Raw genomic sequence first — 24,653 nt, forward strand, 5'->3', positions numbered from 1 at the left:
TGAGGGAGACGTTATGATCTCCATGTTACAAAAGGAAAGGAAAGCTCTGGTAGGTAAAACACCCCAACTCTGGTAGAGAACTGGAACCCAGGGCCACCTGCTCCAATCCAGTGCACTTTTCACTACACTATGAAAACCATTCCCTCAAAATATGAAATTGTTTACAAATGGACTGTTCATCATGTAGCAAAATACACTAAATATTTTATAATGTTCAAAATTAAGAGAAAATTGCACTGATTCCATCGGGCCTCTCTAAGGGGTCCACATGGATGGTAAATGTGGTTCCTATGTGCTGTGGCCTGGCAGAAATTCTCACCAGCAGAGCTGAAGCAAATCCCAGCTTTAATTTCCACCCAGCTCTTGGCACCTAACTATTCCGACAACCTTTCGCAATTTGTTTTCCAGTCAGTTTTATAATTAGGCTTCCGCGTTCTGACAGAAATACCCAAATACACAGGGAGGTTACCACATCTTCCCTAAGTCAGATAAATTTACAGAGCAGCTCCCAGTCAGATAAGACTAAGGCCTCGGACAAACTGGATAATTGTCTGAAGTTCACAGTGGGCCTGCAGGAGATCAAAGAGGCTAAAATTATCTTCTGAATCCAAGTGATGGACTGTTTGAAATGGCTTTGGGGGGCAAAGATCCTACAGAGATATTTGATGAGGTGCAGCAACTGAATACCATTTTTGATCCCTGGGCGATGGCCACTTCCTAAGAAGGGAAATAGAAAAAGGCAAGCTGTGCTGTATCTTTTATATTCCCATTGGCCTAAAAGGAGCATGTTTTTGTAATGAGGCCCTGGTTTCATCGTGAATGACCTGCATCTAATGAAAGGTGCTGGTGAGGTGGAGGTTAATAGCATAAAGGAGCTTGTACTTCCAGAATTGTTTCCTGGCTAAAATGCTATTTTAATTTCTAATTAAAATTAAATTATGTACAGAAAATTGCATCTTTAAAAAAAAACACTTTGTATTCTTGCCTGGGAATTTACTGCATGCTTTCATACACTAACTTTTCCTTTGGCTTTATTTAATCATTTTACCCAATTCTTTTTTTAAACTTTATCTTACATTTTCATTTACCTAATTTTTAAAAAATAAAATAAAGCTACCTCAAATCCCCTTTGGAATATGGCAGGGAAATAGCAAAGAAGCAAATCAACTGGAGAGGAGAAAAGCAGAATACAAGGTCAAGGGTTGCCTTCTTTTCTTCTAACACAATAATTTTCACCAGCACTGTAATGTTCAAGGTGTTTTCCCAATTGTTTCTTCCGTGGGAGGAAGACTTTTCAGAATGAGCATGTTTCGACTTGGAACTGTTTGTATTCAAAAGGTTCAGGTTTAAGTCACTTAAATGTCACTTTTCTGGCTTTTTCTCAAACACATGCAGAGATCACTATTACTTACCCTTCCTGGAATCACAAGATTGTCAATGCCAATCAAATCTTTCTTGAGTTCGTGCAGCTTCTGGAAATTCTCCATCTTGATCATCGTGCCATGAAGCTGGGCCACCATTTCAGTAATCTCTGCCAAAGCAGCTAACAAAGGAAAAAGATGCAAAAACTCTGCAGCGTTAATGGTAGACAGGGTCTTTTGTCCCCAACATCTTTAAGCTCAGCTCTCAGGGGTAATATCCTCCAGTAGCCACACTATTTTAGAAGCTGTCCTTCTAATGAAAACATTGCTATTTCTCCATGATAAATTTGCTTTACTTTAGTTTCCCAAAGGCATCTGGCAAATGTAAGCAACCCATTTATAACAAGTTGGCATACAGCTGTCCTTCAATTAGAATACCTTGTTGGCATGGCAGGGAAAGAAGCAAGATAATAAATGTATGTTGAATTTTGTACCCTGGGTAGGGATTTTTCTTCCCCCTCCTGTTATCTGGAAAGAACTGAGCAAAAAGTGAGCACAAATTGGCCACAGAAGAGTCTGGGGCAAAGGAGGGATCCTTTTGTGAGGGGCTCTCACTGATACTGCAACACTTTGATTAGATAACTAACATTTCAGAGCACCCATTTCTTCCTTCTGCTGACATCATACCGTTTACCAAGAGGGTAATAAGGAATAACTACAAAATTAAACTCTATTTCCAAGTATTGGCAGAGCTGCCCTATACTGGTAGGCATCCAGTACATAAAAGGAGCTAATAACCACTTAACACAAGTTTGGGGGGAGAGGCAAAGTGCTCAAATCCACAGTAGCTGAGCATTGGTTTATTTTTGTCAAGAAAAGCAAGAAATACTTGTAAACTGAATGTTAATTTTCAGATCAGTAATTAACACCATCCTTCTAACCCCCTGCACCAGCATTTCAAAGCATTTACTTTTCTTTTCTTGCTTTCTCCCGGAGGATGCAAATTTAATGCTTCCTGCCTTATCACAGAATGCTTGTCTCAGCCTTAGCAAAGAAACCTCAGGGCTTGCTCAGTCTTCGGGCATCATTACCCAATTTGGTTCACTAAACACTTACTGGGCACCAGATGCTTAGCAGGGTGGGTGAAGAAGGAAAAGCTGGCCCCCGGCCCCCTAGGGGCTCACGGGAAGGTGTGCTTGAACCAGCTGCTGGTGCTCTGCATCCTTCACGGTCAGGAAATAGATGTTCAGACACACCTGGGCTCCCCCAACCTTTCTAAAATAATGCCACCTTATGTTTTTTTCTAAGCTAGGTAATAAACACCCTCTCTTCCCCACCATTTGTCAAGGATAGACTATTCCTGTTGGAAACTGTTTATAAAAATAGCAAAAAGCAAACTGGGCCAATATGCCAAGAACAGCACATGCAAAATAAAAAATACTCCTCACCCTCATGGAGTCCTCTGAGCTAGGAAGGGCCTTGGAGCATCTCGTGCAGGCACAGCCAGCCGGCTGCAACAGGCAGTGCCAATGCAACAGGACAAGGTGGGCGAGGTCAGCTCGACCTCAGGCTCAAGCTGGGGCAAAAACAATGGGGAGGACTTTGCCAGGAAAGGAATAGGAGGTGGTAGCCATGATTTAAAACAGAGGGAACAGAATACACACGGCCATGGAGGCATGAGGCGGTGAGGTTTGTTTTAAAGACTGATGGTCTCCAGCAAACCATGTCATTTAGCCATTTCTCTGCCACTTCCATGAACTGCCCATTTATAATGTCTTTGCCAAATCTTCTATTGTCTTATTTCTTGTCCTTTATATATTCCAGGTACTAACAGAGTGATCTTTCTAGACCAAACCTGATTTCCCTATTTCCCTCCGCTGTTAGGTTAAGATCTTGCAGAGTTTAAGATTCTGTGGGATCTGGTCCCTGCTTACTTCTCCAGTCTTATCTTTGCTATCCCTCTGTGTTCCACACTCTAGCCATGTAAAACTTTTACTCTCTGAAATGTCCCATCGTCTCTTTCCCCTTTGGGACCAGGGTGCATGCTGTTCCCAACTCTATTGGGAACTCAACTAGGAAAACTCCTATGTACACTTTAGTCTTAAATTAAGATATCCTTTCCTTGAGAAAGGCTTCCTTAACTTCCCCACGGCTGAGTCTGTTGGCCCCGCACTGGGCTCCTGTTGCACGGTGCCCTTCCCTCTCACAGCCACGTCACAGCCTCAGTCATGGCCCAGGAACTTGCCTGGGTACCCACTAGATTGTGGGTTCTGAGAAGGCAGGGCTACATCCATTCTATTTGCTCTCATGCACAGGACAGATGCTCAGTACATATTTATTGCATGGAAGACTGGATGATGGCCACATCATGAAGAGTTTAGAGTATATCCTGAGGGAATCAGGTGCCACCCAAGTTATAAGCAAAAGATTAGGGGATGCATTTTAGTAAAGATAACTCAGGTGGCCTGAGAGATGGGAGGCATTTATAAAACTTTAGGCTAGTGGGTGTGCAAATTCATCCAACCATTTCAGGAGACACCGATGGAAGGCCTACTCTGTGTACAGCCGTGGCTGGAGAGTGCAGGGGAACCCAGCAACAGGCCTCGGGGCCTTGCCCTCCAGGGACTTACAGGGAAGGCAGACAGCGACACATCCCATAGGACGTGAGGCAGAATGACTCAGGTTCAAAAGGAGGATGCATAGGACAGTGGGAAGAGCATGGTCTGGAGTATCAGCTGTGAACTTTAACTGAGTGACGTTTAAACCCCCCTGAACCTCCATTTCCAAACTACAAAATGGGGATACTACATATCTCATGGGGTTCCTAAGGGAGTAGAGAGTCAATGTTAGCAAGATACCCGGCCCAGGTGCTGAGTGAGTGAGAGTAGTTAATATTTTCAGGAGACTGGGGTAGAAGAGTCAGGAACATGGGTTCTGAGCTTAGCTCCAAATGTACTCCCCATCTACAGGCAGGTACTTAACCTCTCTGGTCTCAGTGTTCCCTGTGTGTAAAATGAGATAACCCAGGCCTCAAATGCTTGTTGTAAAGACTAAAAGAGTTAATACAAGTAAAGTGCTTACTACAGTAACTAGCATGTTACCCATGGGCAGCAGCAATGAGCAGTAAGTAGCATTAGAAGCCACTTGCTCTGGCAAGTCTGAGGAGTGGTGGATTTCAACTGTGAGGGCGAGGGAAAGCGTCCCTGAGGGGTCCTCTTTAAGCAGAGCTTCCCCAGTTTCTTTGTACTAAACCACCCAGAATCAAAGGAGAAAACGCATGCAAAAGGGAATGGAAAAAATGGGGTATTTTATGGTGATCATTATCATCTTTGTAGAAAGATGAGGATTTAACAGGAAATATTTAACTTGATATTAAAAAGCACTGCCTGCCTTGCATGATGAATAAAACCAGGCACGTAGTTTCAGCGGACCTGCTTCCCTGAAAAAGTCCCTCCCTGCTGCAGACCAGTCTGGTAATGGTCCCGCAAGCAGGCACCACGGGCCTCCGCGCCCCTGCAGAGGGCAGCCCTCACCTCGGCAGTCCCTGAAGTCAGTGTGGCTTGGCGGGTGGTGCTTGCACAGCCGCTCCAGGATCTGCTTGTAGTGCACGAGCCGGTGCAGCGGCCGCAGGAGGAAGGTGTTGAGCGGCAGGTAGCACACCTTCTGCAGCTCGAAGTCTCGACACAAGTTCTCCAGCCGCCAGGAGCTCTTGATCCCATTCTCCAGCCCTTCCAAGGCCTCATTGTGCTTCCACAGGTGAACTGTCAGTTGCTTGTGGGGGTGAAACATAAGGCGGGGGAGGGGGAAGTGCCATTTAGCTGAATGGAAAATTGACCTGTTCTACCACATTTTTACAGAAATGAAAACTGCTTTAGGTTTCATTATTTAAATTAAGTGCTCAGAAAGAAATTAAAAGAACTCTATTATATATAAAGTATTGGGCTATTTAAAAATACTTATGAATTCTAAATACGTGATATGCATATATAATGTCACAGATAGACACATTTTAGGAAAATATATGAACAGGAGCCCCTTAAGGGTAAGTCTTTGGTTTCCTTCTAAGTGTCATAATATGACAAACTAACCAGGGCCATTCAATAAATGTTATGTAGTTTTTTTTTTTTTTTCAAACTTACTGTTTAAGTCCCCCGACTCGTGCCTTCAATAACGAGTCTCTACCACAAGCTCCATCCTCTGCTAGATTCCAAGGAGATGGGGGAGAGTAAGACCTGGTCTCTACCCTATTGAAGTAGTGACGCAGACCAAACAGGGTAAGAGGTTTGATAAGAGAAAAATAAGGAGTATTTAACTTCCCCCCGGCAGGTGGGAAAGATTTCCAAGCATGGTCCTGAAGCCTGAGGACTTCTCCAGACAGATTAGGGTAAAGGAGGGTGAGGAGCAGGACACCCCAGTGCCAGAGAACAGCAGCTGCCATCCGTGCACCAACCTGCCCTCCTGCCTCAACGGGGTCCGCCTCGTCCATCCTCTAACTCCGGGCCTGGCATTACCACCAGCCAGCTACACGGGACAGATTCCATCCTTATCTGAATCCTCCCCCGGGTCCTATCAATTCTCCCTCCTACAAGCCTCAGATCTGTTCCCTTCTTCATCCCCATGGCCACTGCCCTCCTTCTGGCCTCGCAGCGCCTCTGGCCACCGATGTAATCGTGTCTCCACCCGTGTCTCCGCCTCTGCTTTTACTCCTCCACTTCATCATGCGTTTGGCTCCAAAACAAACTTTCTAAAATGCAGCTCACATCACCCTCTTGCTTCATATCCTTCAAGAGCTCCCCATCTACAGAGTTTTGGTTTGGGGCAGTGGAAAAGTTTAGGTAATGGATGGTGGTGATGGCAGCACAGCACTGTGTATGTAACTAACACTATTGAATTGTATACCTGAAAGTGGTTAAAATGGGAAATTTTATTTTCTATACATGTCACCACAATAAAAATTAAAAAACAAACATATAACTGTATAACACAAAGAGTGAACCCTAATGTAAACTATGGACTATACTTAATATAATTATAATAATATCAGCTTATCAATTACAACAAAGGTACCACACTAATGCAAAACATTAGTAATAGGAAAAAACGGTGTATGTGAGGGGGGTGTATATGGGAACTCTTTCCTTTCTGCAAGATTTTTTGGTAAACCTCCAAATGCTCTAAAAAAATAAAATAGGCAAATAAATGAAAGAGTTTCCCACCATCTCAAGAGAACTGTCAGAGTTGGGCACAGAGAACCCCTTGGGATGTGTGCCCTCCCGCCTCGCCAGCATGACTGCAGCTCTTGCCACTCGCCTCCCGGCCACCCACCAGACAACTTCTGGCTCCCCGAATGTCCCAGCCCCTCCCGCTTCTAGTGCCTCTGCACCTGGTCTTCCTCTGCTTAGGACCCCCCCCCCCCCTCTCTTAGCTCCATCCTTGTCCCTCAGGATTGGCTCTGGGAGGCCTCCCTTCATCTCCTCTATCCTTCTGCAATGGTGCTTACAAGCATCCACATAAGCCCTTACCACACAGTCTCCTCTACTAGATTGATTTTTAAACTATTTATTTTGAAACAGTCATAGATTCACAGGAACTTGCAAAGAAATGTACAGGGAGTTCCCCCAGCCTCCTCTAATGGTAACAGTGCAGTATCACAACCAGGAAACTGACATTTGTGCAGACCACAGAGCTTTCTCAATTTTCCCCAGTTACACATGCACTCATTTGTGAGTGTGTGTGCATATGTGTAGCTGTTTTGCAATTGTATCACATGTGCAGCCCCTATTAGATTCTGAGAGAGGGAATCTGTCATGTTCTACTCGATAGCCTTGTCATCCCTGGAGAGGCAAGTTCACTGTGGCTAGAGCAAAGAATAGAGTGTGAAGGAAAGTGGGGAGGTCCAGAAAGATCTTCTGGGGCTACAGTGCACAAGCCTTCTTCCATCAGGTTTAGAGTTTGGACTGTATTCTCCAAGCAGCAGAGAGTGAACAAGCATTTTGAACACAGTTCTGTGTTGTAAAAGATAACCCAGTTCTGGCCATAACATAAAGAGGGAGGACAACTTGGGTAGGAGGCAAGGAAGCTGGTACAGTCCTCCAGCAGAGAGAGGACTGAGCATCAGAAGGAAGAAAGTGGTAGGTGTTGAAGAAAAAGAGAAGGCAGGCTATGGAAGCTTGGGGAGAGAGACAATACAAGAATGAGTGCAACATTTCATCCTGGATGCAGGTAAAGGGTCGGGATGAAAGACAAGAAACTCCTTTGCATTGATTCTGAAGGGCCTTTGTGGCATCTGGGCAGATGTTTTCAGCTGCAAGTTGACAGTGCGGGCTGGAGATTGGGATTTGGTTATCTCTGACTTTCAGGTGGGGATTGAAGCCATTTGGCCAAGCTCCCTCAGTAATGTTACCTCACTCCTGTGCGGAAAGCCTGACAACAGCCTAAAAGGCTGAAGTCTACAAACAGCAGTTGGGCTTAGCTCCTGCAAATGCAGGTAAGCACGCAGGTGCAGGGTGGAGGGGGGTAAGCTGGAGACTGCCCTAAGCATTTTGGACAAAAGTGTTAGCCAGGCATTTTACATCTCTATAATCTTCTGCCACTCCCCTCCATACTGGATAAATTTACTTAAAACCAACAATAACAACCACAATAAAACAACCCAATTGCTCAAAATGCTGCCAGTGGCTCTCACAGAGCCTTTCCATTTATTTTTATTTTGCTTGCACAGAGCTTCATGCTATAAATGCACTGGCATCAGCACAATAACTAAAATGCCAGCACAGCTGAGGAAGCTTACTGAATGCAAAAATGCTAACTCACTAGATGTAGAGAAAGAATTGGTATAGGCGGAAATCAGGTATATTTTTAGGAGGTTGTCTGTGCTGGCTTAGAGGAGAGGACGATGGGTGTACATCGAACGCCAGCTCTCGGTGGGAAGGCAGCAGCAGGAAGGCAGCAGAGAGGCCAGAGACCACAAAGGAGAGCAGGTTAACAAACAGGAGAATTTTGGGGATGAGACAAGGTCAAATCTGTCCCTGCAAGGGCCAGGGGAATGAATTCTACAGGTCTATGCTGTGGTGTCCAAGCCTCTTTGAAGGGAGTAAAGGCAGATAGGAGCCCTGCCCCTAGCAGGTTTATAATCTCAGGTAAAGGAAATGCTAGGGAAAAAAGTAAAAAAAAAAAAAAAAAAAAAAAAAGGTGGGGGAGGGGGTTGCTGAGAAAAAGTGAAGAATATGGGAAAAGAAACCTCTTATGAGGAAAATAATTGGGAAGTAAAACTAACAAAAATGTTATAGAAGAAACAGAAAAGACTATTTTTTAAAAATACCACAGAAATTGGAAAGACATTTATTACTGTTACATCTGAGTTAGGTGCATCAATCTTAGCTTATAGCATTAAAAATCTTGTAGTTGTGGAAAATCTTAGTTGGCTTTTGCTCTTCTTTTTTGGAAATAGGATCCTACAATCCCAGTCATGTCTATGGGCTCTCTCTGATCTTGAGAGCCGAGTGTTGCTTTTTGAAACGAGTGAAGAAGTGAGCAATAGCTCAAGATCTGTTAAATAATACCCTGATCTTTGTTAAGAAAAAGAAACTGAGGGAGCAGCTTTTGATCCTATCTTTTCTCTGCTACCACCCCACTACTGGCACGTTATCCCTGCCTCATGAGATGGATAATTCTAAGGGGGTGGGGATGGGAATTACACATTAAAACAATAGATTCCTGGGAATTAAGTTACTGTACAAGTGCTCAATTAGTACTGGATGGATAGAGGGACAGCCAGATGGACAGTTGGACTAAAATAGTGACCATCGTGAGCACCTGCCTTCTCTAGGGGTTAGTGGCCTGCAGAGAATTCTGGGCAGTTGGGATACGGGATGATTAAAATATGAATATAGCTATCTTTTATAGTCAAAAGATAACTTATGCAAATTAGAACATTCATTACTAAAGGAATTACAAATGGACTAACATGAAAATTTCAGATATAAGAGATGGGCAGATTTCAAAACTGTGGTAGAATATTGGTTTAGTCTTTATTGATGACTTCAGATAGATTTTTACTCTTTTATATCATTACAGATACTGCTGGATGGCCAAACATGTATTTTGCCTTGTACAATGATTTAAAGTTATAGAATTTGCTGGGATTATTACATATCTCCAAATTCATCATTATTTTCATTCTTAAAAGAAGCCAAAGCAATTGGCAAAAATGAAATGTTCAGTCAACCAAATGTTTTGCCAAGTATACTTAACATTTCCTTAAAAGTACTGAATGGTGTTTTCACAGAAGATACCTATCATTTTGGTTATAATACAAAAGCTTTTGAAGCAAAAAAGAACAAAAAGTGCTTCTCCCAAAGGGACTGAGTTTGCTTTTACACTTCAAATGAAACTCTCGGAGCACCGTTTACCAAAACAGTTCCCCCTTTCCACGTCACAGTGGTATAGACAATTCAGGCAATGCGTGCTAACACAGAAAATGACCACAGCTAGCGACTCCAGCAGCCCCGTGCCAGCTTCCCCAGTAAACCTGCTCCACCCCGTCCTAAACCAGCTCACCTTCAGGCTCTGGATGTTCTTCAGCATGACATCGCCGATTCTTTGGTAATCTCCTCTGATGTGGGCATTTGAGCGGCCTTCCCTGAGAGCAAGGGCAACCGGTTGGAAATGCAAAGCATTAGCAGTGAAAATGTACTGGGAAAAGCAGTTGACCTCAGATTGCAAAATAGCAATCAACCTTTATTTCTTCCTTTCTAATCACCTACTTGTACCTCTGCCTCGCAGTCCCCTGCATTCTCTTGGTGCCACGGAATATCAGGCCTGGAAGGAGACTTTGAAATTATCCCCTCATTCTGTAGACAAAGAATTCCAACAGTGCTTTGAAAGAGCAGGGGAGATTCATTTTCTGATAATTTAAATTTGGTCCCCTTTTATATCAGTTCTATCTTTCTGTCCACACTTTGGTGATTTTAGTCATTATAATAGCAGGGAGGTTGCTTGCAGTAACTGGCTAATGAAACTGAAATTTCTATAGATTGCATGGAGTGAGACTCATGGCTCCAAAATCAAGGTTTCTGCTTTAAAGAGCCCTTAGCCTGGAGCAAAGAGCTGCCTGGGAATCTCTTGGGAAGAGAAGAATATGATTGTGAAAGTGTGGAGACCTGGGCATTGGAGGTGGGAATGGGGGAAATGGACGAAGGGCAGGAAACGTGGACGGTCCCTGAACAGAGGGGCCAGCCGCCTGCCCAGACAGGCTGGGTGGTGGGTGGGAAAGCTGGAGTAGCGGCATGCTTACTTACTGAGCACCTTCCACGTGCTGGAAGTCAGCCCACCCAGCCCTCAAGACAGCCTTTCTGAGGCAGGTACTATTACTACCGCATTTACAGCTAAGGAAACGCAGGCAAAAAAGAAACTGACTTATTTAATGTCAGCCATCCAGTCAGTGGTAGTGTGTTTTCTGAGTCTACTCTCAACCACTCCACCAGTTTGTATATGCAGATCTACCAGCCGACAAGAAAGGGATTTCCTAGAGACAATTAAGACAAGATTTTCAACAATGAACCGGGCTAATTATATCTCCAAACTAATTGTTCAAGATAGCCAGAAGCAAATTTAAATGAAAGGGAGGAATATTTTTTAACCGTGTATTAGGTTTCACACCAGCAGTGAAAGGTGCTCTAAGTGGCTAGAACAGCCTGCAACCCCGTCAGGAGGAGCCGGGATTTACAGCCCGCAGATGGAATAGCTAATAACCCGCCTGCAACAGAGACATGATTTCCATCTCGGCCCCAGCAACCAGTGCTGAGCCTTCCATGCCTTCCGGAACTGCTAACTCAATCTCTGGTTCATCAAGGATCCTGGGATGGGGCTGTGAGGGCAGGAGGATGCACAGGCTTAATTAAGCAAACCCAGGGGCTAGAGAAGTCAGGTGGATTAGAAGCAAGAGGGGCGTCTCCTTACATCGCTCAGGGCTTCATATACCAGGCAATAAAGAGGATGCTGTTCCGTCAGCTCCAACTAGGCATACAGTGTAAATTACATTATGGAGGAGGCTGGGAGCCCCAAAATCCATTAGAGAATTAAAGCTTCTGTCAAAGAAGAAAGAGTATCAATTATACATCCCTCCCCCGCCCCAGCTCCTTCTTGTGTCTTCCACTGCTCCTCTATGTGGCTGCCTTGCTGCCTTTCTTTAACCTATTCCGTTCTCTTCAGTCCTAAAATAGAATTTCTCAATCTGCTTCCTCTTTGCTGCCAGATTAAACTTGTTGGCCAATTGCTTTAATTACCACTCACTCATCGTCTAATTAAAATATTGATTCCACTGTCCTCATTACTCCCCTTAAAGAGTTCTGTGGAAGGCTACCATTAACCTCTTCATTACCTGAACCAATGACCTATTATCTCTCATCCTAGTGAACCTCTCACAGCTAGCCAGCCCCAGACTTCCCGATACTCTGCGCTCATTAGCTTCAGGAAGCCTTTGTCTCCGGGCTCTCTGACTTCTCTCTCCATTCTTCAGTCCTTTTTGCCAAGTCCACCTTTCAGGCTGCTCGTAAGATGTCTGTGTTCTTAGGGAATCCATTGGTGGTTATCGTCCCTTCTCTCTCTGCACTTCTGCCTAGGTATTCCCTTCTTTCCCCCCATGGTTTCAATTCATGATGTCAAGTCTATATCCTAATGTTCTTTGTAGCCACTGACCAGGTACTACATTTGTTACACTTTCCACAGGGCTCTACGTGAATGACCCTCCAGTTATCTCAAACTCAAGATGTTCCAAACAGTTAAATTACTTGTGTTAAAAACCCAATCCTCTTCCTCCACTTACTTTTTTAAAGATGTAACCGTCCTACCCCAGTCTCCTAAGCTAGAAACCTCACTTATCCTCTATTTGTCCCTCTCTCTCATTTCCCACCCATCTGATCATCAATAACAACAAAACGTGGTCATTGAAGAATGGTCAAGCATCTGACTTATACCCATGATCTTCTCTGGAGACATTCCTCAGCCTACTGCAAATCTGGATTTTTGGCAAACGGTATTAACCAAGTCACTGTTGACCAGTTTATCGGTTGGCCATTTTGCTGAGCCTCACGTGTGACTGGGTTTAGTTGGGAACTTACTGGTTACTCTTTTACTCACCCACTGGAAACGAACTGAATTGATAGAGAGTTCAAATCTGACAAGCATGCCTTTTCTGTTTCAGAACCACCCAACCGGCTGCATATTCAACATTACAATACAAGGCTCTTTTCAGATCTGGAAAGTTCTCCCTTCTCCCTCCTGTCCTTCCATGCCTGGGAGAGCTTCACTCATAGAAAGACTCTGCTGCTAAGCCAGAATGGCCTGATTTTAATATCTCATACATCAATAAAAGGGGGCATTCTACTTGATAATGCACCTAACAGAAGTCTTTAGTTCAAAAGGCATAATTTAGATATTTTAACGAGGGTGCTTTGGATTGCGTGGGCGAGGGAAGAAATAAGGACAATTCCTGTTTCCTTATTAACAAGCAACTTCCTCTATCTCAGGGTAACACCCCTATCCAAGCCAAAATGGAATGCTGGAAGGAAGATGCTGGGGAGGGGTGGCGGTGGACAGCAATGGTGGAAGCCAAACTTCATTTATTTCATGTCCTTTAGTCTTTTGCCAACTATTTATTAAAAGGAAAACTGATATTAAAAGCCCAAACTCAAGGGGACATTCTTTCCTTCATCCACTTGCTATCAGAGCCATATCTGTTTGTCTAAGCCTTTAGCACCTTACTTTCATTTTAGAAACTGCTTGGGGCCAGACACTGACTCTGATACATTTGGAGGGGTCAGTGCTAAGCGGCCCGGTGAGGACGGCCGGCCGTCCTCTGCAGTTCTGCCAGCAGCACAAGCAGCTCTGCCTCCCCTGCCTTCTCCTGTGCCCTCCCCACCCCAGTTCACACAGCAAGTCTGCCCCAAGCTTGGTTCCAACCATGCAGAACATGGGACTGGGGGCAAATCCCAACCCCTGCGGCCTCGTGGAGAAAAACTTTCATGCTTTTACTTTCTCTACCCTCAAATCTACAATCCAAAAGCATTTGCTTTATTAAGAACAGTTAAAAGGTCATTTGATTAGAAAGAACACAAAAAAGTAAATTATAACTCTTCCATAACATCCTCCGGATGTTAATCTCACAAGGAAAAGGTCCTTGTTTGCCAGGCAGGGCCACATATTTGTTGTCTGCGTAATTACCGCAGGGCAGTAAACATGAAAATTCTTTTGACAATTTCATTCTGGATAACCATGTAAAGTCCACTAAGAGGCTATCTGGATGCTAAATTTTGACCCATACACCATAATTAATTCACTCTCAGGAGCAATTAAACAGCATCTCAGGAAAAAACTGAAAACACACACACACACACACGCAACGGACAACATGAATTTTCAAGTCTTCCTGACACTGTAAACCTTTCAATCGCCATGAAGTGAGCCGCTGGGTAACTCGGCAGCGGACTGGGGAGAGGAGGAAGGAAAAGGCAGGGTCACCTCCACCATCCCCAGTGGGAGGGGGCGTTGGCCACAGCCAGCTGCTCCTCAGGGTCCGGCTGGGAGGGCTTGGCCGAGCCACACGGCCTCGGAGACAGGAGACCCTGCCCCGTGGGTCTGTTTGTGCCTGGGATACACTCAGAGGCTGCGGCTGCAGGTGGGGCACAGTCAACCAGGATCAATCAGCGCTTAACTTCCCATTCGTATCCCCAACCCCAGGGTCAGCAGAAACCCATATAGAGCCCTAAAGGAAACAGACTTTACTGTGTGCTGATGACCCGCTTAGCAGTAAAATCCCCCGACTGTCCCGTAAAGTATTACGAGCTCCAGGAAACTGCCTCCCTCTGGGAAGGTATATTTTCTGGACAGCTGTGAGTCAAGCCTGGCTTCCGTGAAGTGTCTGAGGAGAGTCTTTACAGGTGACAACAGGCAGCGACCATCGCACTGGGTTTTATAAGCAACCCAGTGTAAGTCCAAGCACGTTGATTAAACACTCGGCCCTCTTTTTCACCTCCCAACAAAATGAAGAATTGTTTCATTAGATGAAAACACTAATGCACACTCTGCAGTTTGGCTATAGAGGGCTGACCTTTGGCCTGGCTCTATGTCCAGATGCTCGCTGACCCTGGGAACATACAGCTAACTTTTTGCGAGTCCTCATTTGCAAAACAAATAAACATCCTCATCTTTACTATGCCTGTGGTTTCTATGATCCTAAATGAAACAAAACAAATGTATGAACATATGTTTGCATGCGTCTTTATAAGTAAAAGGATAATGTATAAATAAGTACGTGGGTGAAGACAATCTTTAACATTTGGGATGGGGAGGGTGGCTGGGTTCAAAAAGCAAACAGATGAGCCAGGGCACTGTGTAATATGTGTGGATGTCAATAACCTTTGAAATCCACCCAGAGGAAAATCCTATGAATGTTTCACATTAATTCATGTCTCCACTTACGGAGAAGACATCTGAGCGAGAGGCACCCTTGATGGGCTGGGGCTTGCAGCATGTCCTTCGGCAGCTTTCCAGGGACAAGCTCACCCTATCCGTCACCCCCAGGGGACAGAAGCCTCATGTTTCAGCCACTCTAGTGCCCATCAGTTCCACTAGCAGGTTGCTTAAAGCTATTATTTCCTTTCTTCTGAGGTTTAATATCAGGTCCAGTATAGTAAGAGGGAGCAAAAGTTACAACCCACCCATGGGCTGGCTGATATGTTACATATAAGCTGATATGATATATAAGCTGTTATGTGTTATGTAAATTATATGTTATACATTAAGCTTTGTGTTACCAGGTGATACCTGATGTCGTCATCCAGCTTCAGGTCCGCTGTTAAAGGGGAACGTAATAAAATGCAGAACAGAAAATTCATTTCAAACTCTTCAGCAACCTGGACAGTTCTCTCTCTCTCAAGCATTTTCTAGCAGAAACCCACCTGCAATTCAGGCGATTGGAAATATGTTTTTCGGTTTTCTAAAGAAAACAGCTTGTTCTCAAAGCACAGTGGGCTTTGTAGTCAGGAATAAGCCAGAGAATCCAAGAAAAGCTAGTTTCCGGCTGTGCGTGAGACAATGCAGTTTTATCTTTTACTCTTGCTCTAAAAGGAAACAATTGCCAACAACCATTGTCCCCATCACCTCAGCCAGACAATAGAAAGCCTGATCAGGACAGAATATAATGGGAAGATCACAATGTCCTTGAAATGATTTTCTTGCCTTCAGAATAAACAAATTACTGCACAAGAAACTCCCCCTCAGAGTATATCCAAAACATATCATATCCTAATCTTTCTTCCAATCTCCATTTTGTATTTTGCCAAGATGTTTTCCAGGTACACCACACTGCTTTCCCTATGATGTATTTCATTGTGTTTTCTTTCAAAGTGGTGATTTTAAACTCTTTTTTGCACTGTTTTGTTTTTAAAACCAGCAAAAACCTCTTCAAACACAAAGATTTTACCCGAGAAAAGTAGAGCCGATGTGGCTGAAGCAAGGAGCAAAGGGCTCAGAGAACCGCACTTAACATTTGCTTTTTAAAAATAGAACAACCACCTCAAAGTCTCTGAATCCTGAGAAAGTGGGTGGTGAAGGGCATTGGGGCCTTCGGTCATGGTGGGAAAGGCAAACTGTATCCATCCATCCCGCTTCCACTCCAGCGTTTCTTTCCCTTCAAGCTCTAGAACTGCTCTGTCCAATATGGTATCTATCCACATACGGCTATTAAATTTTCAGTTTTACTTAAAATTAAATAAAATGTAAAAACTCAGCTCCTCCTTCACACTAGCCATATTTCAAGTGCTCAGTAGCCCCGTGGGGAACATCTCCATCATCACTGTGGGACAGCACTACTCGAGATGGAACCAAAGGACAGGCGAGTTCTACAGCTCCCTGTCCTGCCCTCCGATTCGAAGCTTAGGGGAAGTCAGAAACGGGGCGCAGCCTGACCTAGCCTTTATCGGCACTTACCCCTTCAGAGCTTCCTTTCCTATAAAGGGAAAGACGAGGGTAATTTGACAAGGCTGTATTGATTGGCAAATGAGATGATTTAAGGAAAAATGCTTTAAAAAATGTTGTCGAGTGCAAGATGCTATACAGTAAGAATACTGCCAATCTTAAAGCCACAATCCTTTTTAACACCTCTAAGAGACTGACAATTTTTGTTCTGAGAAAGGGATCAGATACCCATTGATATCGCGTCTTGGCAAGAGGAGAAAATAGAACAGCAGCTCCCACTCGCTCCCCATTTCTTCCTCTTCAATGGACTCCCTTTTCAAATCTATCAGGCTGTTTCTGGCTGCCTCCTTGTCACAGAGCAGAGAGGAGGATGTAACTAGAACAGAAGCTCTAGGAGGGCAAGAGTTGTTGACTGTTTTGTTCACCAAACACTGAGAACAGTGCCTGACACATAGGAGGGGGGCAATAAATATTTGTTGAGCAAATGAAAGGAGATTCTGGCCAATCTCACTGACATAAACCTTTGCACTGACCTTGCTGCTTTCTTGGTGAATAAAAAGGAATGCAAAAGAGCATGGCTCTGTCTTTGATTGATGGTACTATGATAAGGGTTGTATCCCTCAGGAGAGCACCAGATTTTAGGACAGGAGGGGTAGCTGCAAATTTTTTTGGAGGGGGTTTTTAGCTACTACGTGTTGAGTGCTACCATGTTCTAGTAACTGTGCCAAATGCTTTACAGGTATTGTCTCATTTAGCCTCTATATCTGTCTTATTAGTGAGATAGGAAAGTTTTATTTTATTTTTAAAATTATCATTCAATAAACTTAACTTTTGGGGGAAGAGTACTATGAATTTTAGCACAAGTATTGATTCATGTAACCACCCCAAAAACCAGATTACGAATAGCTCCATCACCCCTAAAAACTCCTGCATGCTAGCCCCTTAAAGTTATTTTATTTTCTAAGGTAACATATAGTAAATTGAATTTTGGTTTTGTGTACAGTTTTACGAATTTTGACACATTTATGTACCATAACTGGTATACAAAACAAAATTCCATAATATCCCCAAAACACCTTCCTATCCTTCCACTACCTGTAACCCCTGGCAATCACTCCCTTCTTATGGTTTTGTCTTTTCCAGAAGGTCATATGAATGGAATCATACAATATGCAACTTTTTGAGACTAGCTTGTTTTACTCGGTATAATGCATTTGAGATTCATCCAATTTGCTGTGTATATCAATAGTTCATCCCTTTATCGTTGCGTAGCATTCCATTGTGTGGATGTACCACAGTTAGTTTATCTATTTACCCATAGTTCTCATTTCTGGAGGTTATAAATAGATCTGCTTTACACACTCACAGGTTTTTGTGTAAACGTAAATTTTCTTTTCTACAGGGAAAATTCCTGGGAGAAGGGTCATTTGACTGCTGGGTCATATGGCAAGTGTATGTTTAACTTTATAAGTACAATAGTTTCTCAGCTGCTAAAACAAACACCAGACAATGGGTTGGCATAAACAATGGGAATTTACGGCCTCACAGTTTTGAGGCTAGGAGAATTCCAAAATAGAGGCATCAGCAAGGCAATGCTCTCTTCCTGAAAATTGTGGCATTCTGGCTACCAGTGATCCCTGGTCCTTGGTTTGTCCATCACGTGGCCTTGCACATGGTGACATCTTCTTTCTCTTTTACGTTCCACTGCCATCTAGCTTCTGGCTCCTCCTTGTGGTTCTCTCTCTATGTTACTGGGTTTCTTCTGCTTATAAAGGACTCCAATAATCTGGACTAAGACCCAACCTCATTCAGTTGGGCCACACCTTAACTAAAAATAATATCTTTAACAGATCCTATTTACAATGGATTCACACCCACAGGAATACAGATTAAGACCAAGAACATGTCTAAACTTAGGGTACATTACTGAAGCCATCACAGTAAGGAACTGCCAAACGTTTTTCCAGAGTAGGTGTACCATTTTGCCTTTCTACCAAAAATATACAGGACTCCCTGTTGCTCTGCATCTTCTCCAGCACAAGGTATTGGAGTATTTTATATTTTAGCCATTCTAACAGGTGTGTAGTGCTATCTCATCGTGGTTTTAATCTGCATTTCCCTGAAGTCTAATGATGTTGAATGTCATCATGTGCTTATTTATCAAAACTATACCCTCTTTGGTGAAGTGTCTATTCAAGACTTTTGTACAGTTTTTAATTGGGTTGCTTCTTCTTTTTTTTTTTTTTTTGTCAGTCTTGCTAGAGATGTCAGTTTTATGGATATTTTCAAAGAACCAGCTTTCTGTTTGGTAATTTTCTTTGCTAAGGTCTACTTTGTTTGATATTAATAAAGTTTCTGTTTATTTTGATTGATGTTTGCATGGTATATTCTTTTCCTTTTAACCTACCTAGTATTTGTTCTTGAAGTGGGTTTCTTGTAGATAGCACACAGTTCTGTCATTTTTTAAAATCCATTCTAGCTTTTAATTGGTGTGCTTAGGCCACTTTTTAAAATGCAATCATTGATACATTTGGATATAGGTCTACCATTTTATTATTTGTTTGCTGTTTTGATTTCTCATCCCCCTGTTTCCCCTTTCCTGCTTTGGATTATATGAACTGTTTTTATTATTCCATTTAAATTTATCGGTTATGATTTTAACTATATCTTTTTTTGTGTGTGTGTGTTTTGTATAGCTTTTGATTGTTGTTCTAGGGATTACAATATACATACTTAATTTTTCAGTCTACTGAGAATCAATAATTTACCACTTTAAATATAATGTGGAAACCTTATGACTACATAGGTTTCTTTATACTCCTCTTTTATGTTACAGTTATCTTACGTATTATATATAAATGCATTGAAAACCTCATCAGAAAATTTTTGCTTTCAACCATCAAACATATTTTATGGATAATTTCTATTGATTTATCTTTAAATTCACGGACTTCTATCTCCTCCATTCTACTATTGAGCCATTCAGTGGGTTTTTGGGGGTCACTGTATTTTTTAGTTCTAAAATTTCCATTTCGTTCTACTTTACATCTTCTATTTTTTTACTGAGACTTTCTATCTTTCAATTGGTTTAAAGAGTGTTTAGGCTGATCCGGGTGCAGTGGAAGTTACAACTAATTGATTACAGTCAGTTATCGATTCCTTTGTTCATTCTCCACTCCCACTGCTTCACCTGACTAGTCTGTAAAAAAAAAAGTGTTTATACACTTCTTGGAGACCTTTTAAATAGCTGCTGTAAAGTCTTTGCTAATTCTAACATCTGTGTCATCTCGATACTGGTGTGTGTTGATTATCTTTTCCCATGAAAGCTGAGATTTTTCTGGTTCTTCGTATGAGAATAATTTTGGATATTATGGAAATTTTGAATATTAAATGTTATGATATTTTGAGTCTTATTTAAATCCTGTGGAAAATGTCAGTTGATTGGGTTTTTTGTGTTAGCAGCCAATTGACCTATTGGGTTCAAGTTCTGACAGGCCTTCGAGGGGTTGTGGTTGTAATGTCAGTTCAGTTTTCAAAGCCATTGCAGATGGGTGAAGGCAGAAGAATGAAGGAGAAGGGAGAAGGAAAAGAAGAAATTCTCTTTCCTTCCCAGGCCCCAAGGATGCATGGTGTCCAGCAGATGTTCACTGAAGTTAATGTTGTGGCTGAAATGGCAATTGTTTCCAAGCCAAGCCAACACAGTATTTTCAAAGGGTGCTTTTCTACCCACTCTGGGCAAAGACCTAATAAAGTTGTGGGACATTTTAAAGACTATACTCCTCTGAGTAGACTCTCCAGAGCCGGGGACAGAAGGGCAGAGGGTAGGCATTTATTGAGCCAACCACAGTGCTGGGTAGTCACAAATTCATCTACTTCATCCTTCATAGGCAAGAGATCATTATTTCCGCTTTACAAATAAAGAAGCATTCCGTAATTTGCCCAAGGTCACAGAGCTGGTAAGTTGGGGTGGAACTGAGATTTGAGCTAAAGTCTAACTCCAAAGCCCAATTTTTTTTCTTTAGTTCCAAATAAGGCTTAAGACTGATAGTAAAGATATAAAGGCCACATCTCAAGGTTCTTGAGTTCAGAGATGGCTCCTGTCACCAAATAATGAAGCGTATAGTGGGGGAAAACGACAAGAGTGTGTCACATCCTCACCCCTGACTCCACAGTCTTGTGTGCCTAAATGTGTTCTGCCAGAAATAATATATGAACAGCAGAGTTTAGCAGGCAGAGACTATTTTAGAACATGTTTGGGGCTGAAGTATCCCAGGAAGTCACAAAGTTGTTCTCAAGGAACAACTGAACAGCAGTGAAGATGATTCTTGGAGTTCTTTTCGTCTAAGTCTTAGGCATAAAGCTTCTAAACTGAAGGCATAATGACAACCAGACTGCCCAGGTTCAAAAACAAATCTGCCATTAATTAGCAGTGTGATCTTTGCCAAATTAACTTAAACTCTGTGTGACTGAGGAGGATGATGAAGATGATAATTACTATTACTTTACCACGACCTACCCAACAGTGTTCTCGTAACAGTTAAATGCCATGATACACGAACAGGGTTTAACTGTGTCTGGAACACTGGAAGCATTCAATTCATATTAGTAAAAACTGCCACCAACAAAAATTTTAAAGCCACCATTTCTTCTCCCTAAAATCTAAGGGATAAAATACAAGTTCTCCTCAACCATAACACCAAGGGAAGAGCCCTGTCTCAAGTTGTCATGATCTTGGCTCCTCTGTAGTGCTGAATCAGAGCCAAACAGAAGTCAGGAGACCATGCTGTCCCCACTGGGTCACCCAGATGTGTGTCTCACCTCACGCCTGCTTCTGCCAGAGGCAAAATTGATCACCACTGCTCAAGGATCTCCCTGATGCTAAGGGGAAGTAAAGAATTCAGGCATGAGATATGCTCCCTCAAAAACTCCTAGGACATTACAAAAGCTTCCCAAAGAATCAAAGGAGAAGGGAGAAAGTTAGTATTTTGAATGGTTTAACGAGAATAATGCCAAATAGCCCACATGATTTCTTTCTGTTGTTCCTTCAGAAAAATGCAGTATATGTGGCTGTAAACTAAGGCCCTGGAAAAAGATTCATGGGGAAAGGGCAGAAGGCTGTGTCAGAAAATCATACTAAAAGTTTAACAGGGACAACAGGTAAAAGAATGGGCATGGCCGTGTTTCAATAAAACTTTAAGAAAAACAGGTGGCAGACCAGATTTGGCCCATGGGCCACAGTTTGCCGACCTGTTTCTGAAGTTTAAGTGGAAAAATATAGTCACAGAATTGTCATGGAGGCCATTTTTAGTTTGACCAATAAGACCAACCTTACACTGGGATAATGTACATGAGGAATTTGTACATATTAACCATACATTAACAGATAATTATTTCTATCAAACACCATCAACTTTACATTTGAATATGATCTGACAAGTTTAAAAGCACCATGTCTACTATTTGCCAAGTCCCTCCAGCCTTTATAAAAGATCAATTCTTGAGCCTTTATAGACAGGACATATTATTCTTCAAGCTTCACCCTGGAGGAAACCATTCATTCATTTATTTTGTAAGTATTTTGAGCACCTACTGTGTGCCAGGCCCTGCATTAGTTGTGGCAATGAGTATTAGTCTTTCTTCATTCTTTAGATCAGTGCTGTCCAGAGAACTTCCTGTGATGATGGAAATGTTCTATGTCTGTCTACTATCCAATAGAATAGCTACTAACCAAATGTGCCTTGAAACTAGCCCTTGAAGTGTGGCTAGTATGGCTGAGAGACTGAATTTTTTATTCTAGTTAATTTTAGTCAATTTTAATTGCTACATGTAACTGGCAACTACCACATTGGACAGTGCCGTTTTAGATGCCCCTGTTTATCCCTTTCTTATGGTGATTCATTTGCAGACTATTTCAACATCTTTTAAAGGAAGACAAGGCATTTAAGGATTAAATTCCCAATTTACATGAACTTTAATGAGAGTTGCAATGTAGTTTAAAAAATATACATTTACTCAAATAAGCATACGTTATACTGAGTTCCAGTCTAGGGAAAGTGACATGGAAATGATTCCCACCCTTGAGGAGGCTACAGTCTGGGAGGTGCAATAAGACATGCACTAAGTAATGGAAAATCTAGGTAAAATGTGATTAGTGACACCAGGAGGCCAAGGACCGTTGTTGGAATTCCGAGATGGAGAAGTGGGGGTTGGAGGTGGATGAGGGGAATGAGGAAGCGGGAAAGGCCTTCTTGGGTGGACAGCTTCTGAATGGGGCTAAATCCATTTTGCATGTAGAGAAATCAGGGCAGTTAGAGGACTCTGCCAAGGATCAAGCATGGCCCAGGACCCCTGAGCTGCAGCACTGGAACCCTGGCTTCCTGCTCGAGATTCAACTCATGATGGCTGGAAAGTTGGGATTGGGATACCAAATGCAAGAGTGTTGCATGGAAAAGGAACTGCTGGCTAATTTCACTCCAAAGGAAACAAATAAGTTTTCATGACCACCTAATAGATGAACTGTGGTCTGATGGAAATGCCCACACTTACTGTGCCCCATAAGAATTATTCAACCTTGCACATAGTGGGGGTGGGGGTAATAATTAATACTCAATTAACTAAAGGAACTTTCTGCAGTTAGTATCTTTTCAAGATCTAACTTGAACTTGGACAACAAAACAATAAAGTCAGGTCCTTTCCTTACGTAGATGAAGAAAATAGTCCACAAATACCAACTTTTGGGGGAACCAAAGCTTATGTACCATATAAACTATCTGCACAAATAAAGCCAGGCTGCACTTCACTGCGTTGAAGAAATCATCACCATTGGCAACCTTTCAAAATATCGTTGCAAGGGTCTAATCCCTCCTCCTTGGTTCTCCAGATATTAAGAGCGGTGGTGCTGATTCTCAAAGTTGAGGGGAGGGGTGGAGATGGATGTATGGGTGCGTGTGTGTGTGTGTGTGTGTACATGTTTGGGACACGGGTGTGTGCTCAGGTTTGGTTTGAGCACCTGCATCAGCCACAAGGAGACTCTTGCCTCTTTTGAGAGAGGATGTTAAGAAAAACTGTAGCTGCTACTGATTTAAGGTAGAGCTATCTTTATGAGAAGAAGGGGGAGACCCAGAGGTAGCCACTGCAGGGAGCCCCCAAAGGCCTTTGAAAAGAATAGTGTATCTGCCTAACCTGCTTACCTGCATTTCAGGTACACGGTAAGCTCAAGAATACAGGCTGGTCAACAGTGGGAGCTCCTTTCTAACATTTTTCCAAAATGACCCAAATGCAAACATAGGCCAGAAACGAGTTTTAACATCACAAAATTTAATCACAGGAAAAAACTGCAGCAGCTGACTAATTGGAATGATCGCCTCATACACTCCCTTACTGGGTCACTTAAGAAAGGTGTTTAAAAAAGATCTGTTTTTAGTTTCCTATCTGTTTAAAAAAGTCCCATCTACTTCACAGAGCTGTTGGGAAATAAAGTGAAAAATACAAACAATTAATGGAAGCTGAAAAGGACCTCTAAGAATGAGGAACGTGATGAAACGTAAGCACTCTGAGAGGTTTGCAGTCAAACCTGAAAATGCACTTGGCAAGGGAACCTGCTCCTGCAGACGGTGTTTGGAATCACCGCTCAGTTTAGGTATGACTTCAGCCTTAATCGGAGGGCCTCAGTTCAATTTCACCCATCAAGGCCTGGCCCATGCCGATCGGATCCTAACAGGGGCAAGTGAATCATCAATGGATCAACCCAGGCAAAGCCTCGAAGCAGAGCCTGGTAGGCGCGGTTGGCCGGAGTGCAAGGCACACTGTTTTGAAGCCTCTCGTCCTTTACCTCATTGCAGTCCCTACGAGTTTCTTTTAACGATACCCAGTGCAAAGATTAGAGCTTCAAAGAGCTGGCACAATGATGAGAACAATATTGTATTCATTTTTATCCTATTGTTGTTCACTAGTACAACTATAAAGATGTTCCACTTTTTTTCGGAAGTGAAATAAAAACAATTTTCTGAGCCGAGTAGCTCCTCCACGTCAGCCACCCAAGTATCACGCTCAGACAAAACTGCCCCATCTGTGAAATTTTTTATCACAACCTATGAGCATGCCACACCCCTCAAAGGGCCTCCTCTCTGCCCTGAGAGGCACCTTCAACTCTTCAAAGACACTATGTGGGTTTAACTGTGTCCCCTGGAAAGATCCGCTCACATCCTAACCCCAGTTCCTGCAAACGTGACCTTATTTGGACACAGAGTCTTACAGATGATGACAAGTTAAGATGCGGTCATCCTAGATGAGGGTGAGCCCCAAATTCCATGACTG

At 42.8% G+C, this 24,653-nt stretch overlaps 1 protein-coding gene across 2 annotated transcripts in view; it reads right to left on the reverse strand.

Annotated features, from left to right (window-relative positions):
- Positions 1-24,653, reverse strand: part of FARP1 (FERM, ARH/RhoGEF and pleckstrin domain protein 1) — a 355,492-nt gene that overhangs the window by 21,815 nt on the left and 309,024 nt on the right. For both annotated transcript variants that reach the window (XM_037800491.1, XM_037800490.1), the window contains 3 exons: positions 9,921-10,002; positions 4,895-5,132; positions 1,413-1,543 (listed from right to left, as the gene is read on the reverse strand). In XM_037800491.1, the coding sequence (XP_037656419.1) occupies positions 1,413-1,543; positions 4,895-5,132; positions 9,921-10,002 (451 nt within the window). The remainder of the gene's footprint in view (positions 1-1,412; positions 1,544-4,894; positions 5,133-9,920; positions 10,003-24,653) is intronic.

Source organism: Choloepus didactylus, chromosome 12 (genome assembly GCF_015220235.1).
Source record: "Choloepus didactylus isolate mChoDid1 chromosome 12, mChoDid1.pri, whole genome shotgun sequence".
Lineage (NCBI taxonomy): Eukaryota > Metazoa > Chordata > Mammalia > Pilosa > Megalonychidae > Choloepus > Choloepus didactylus.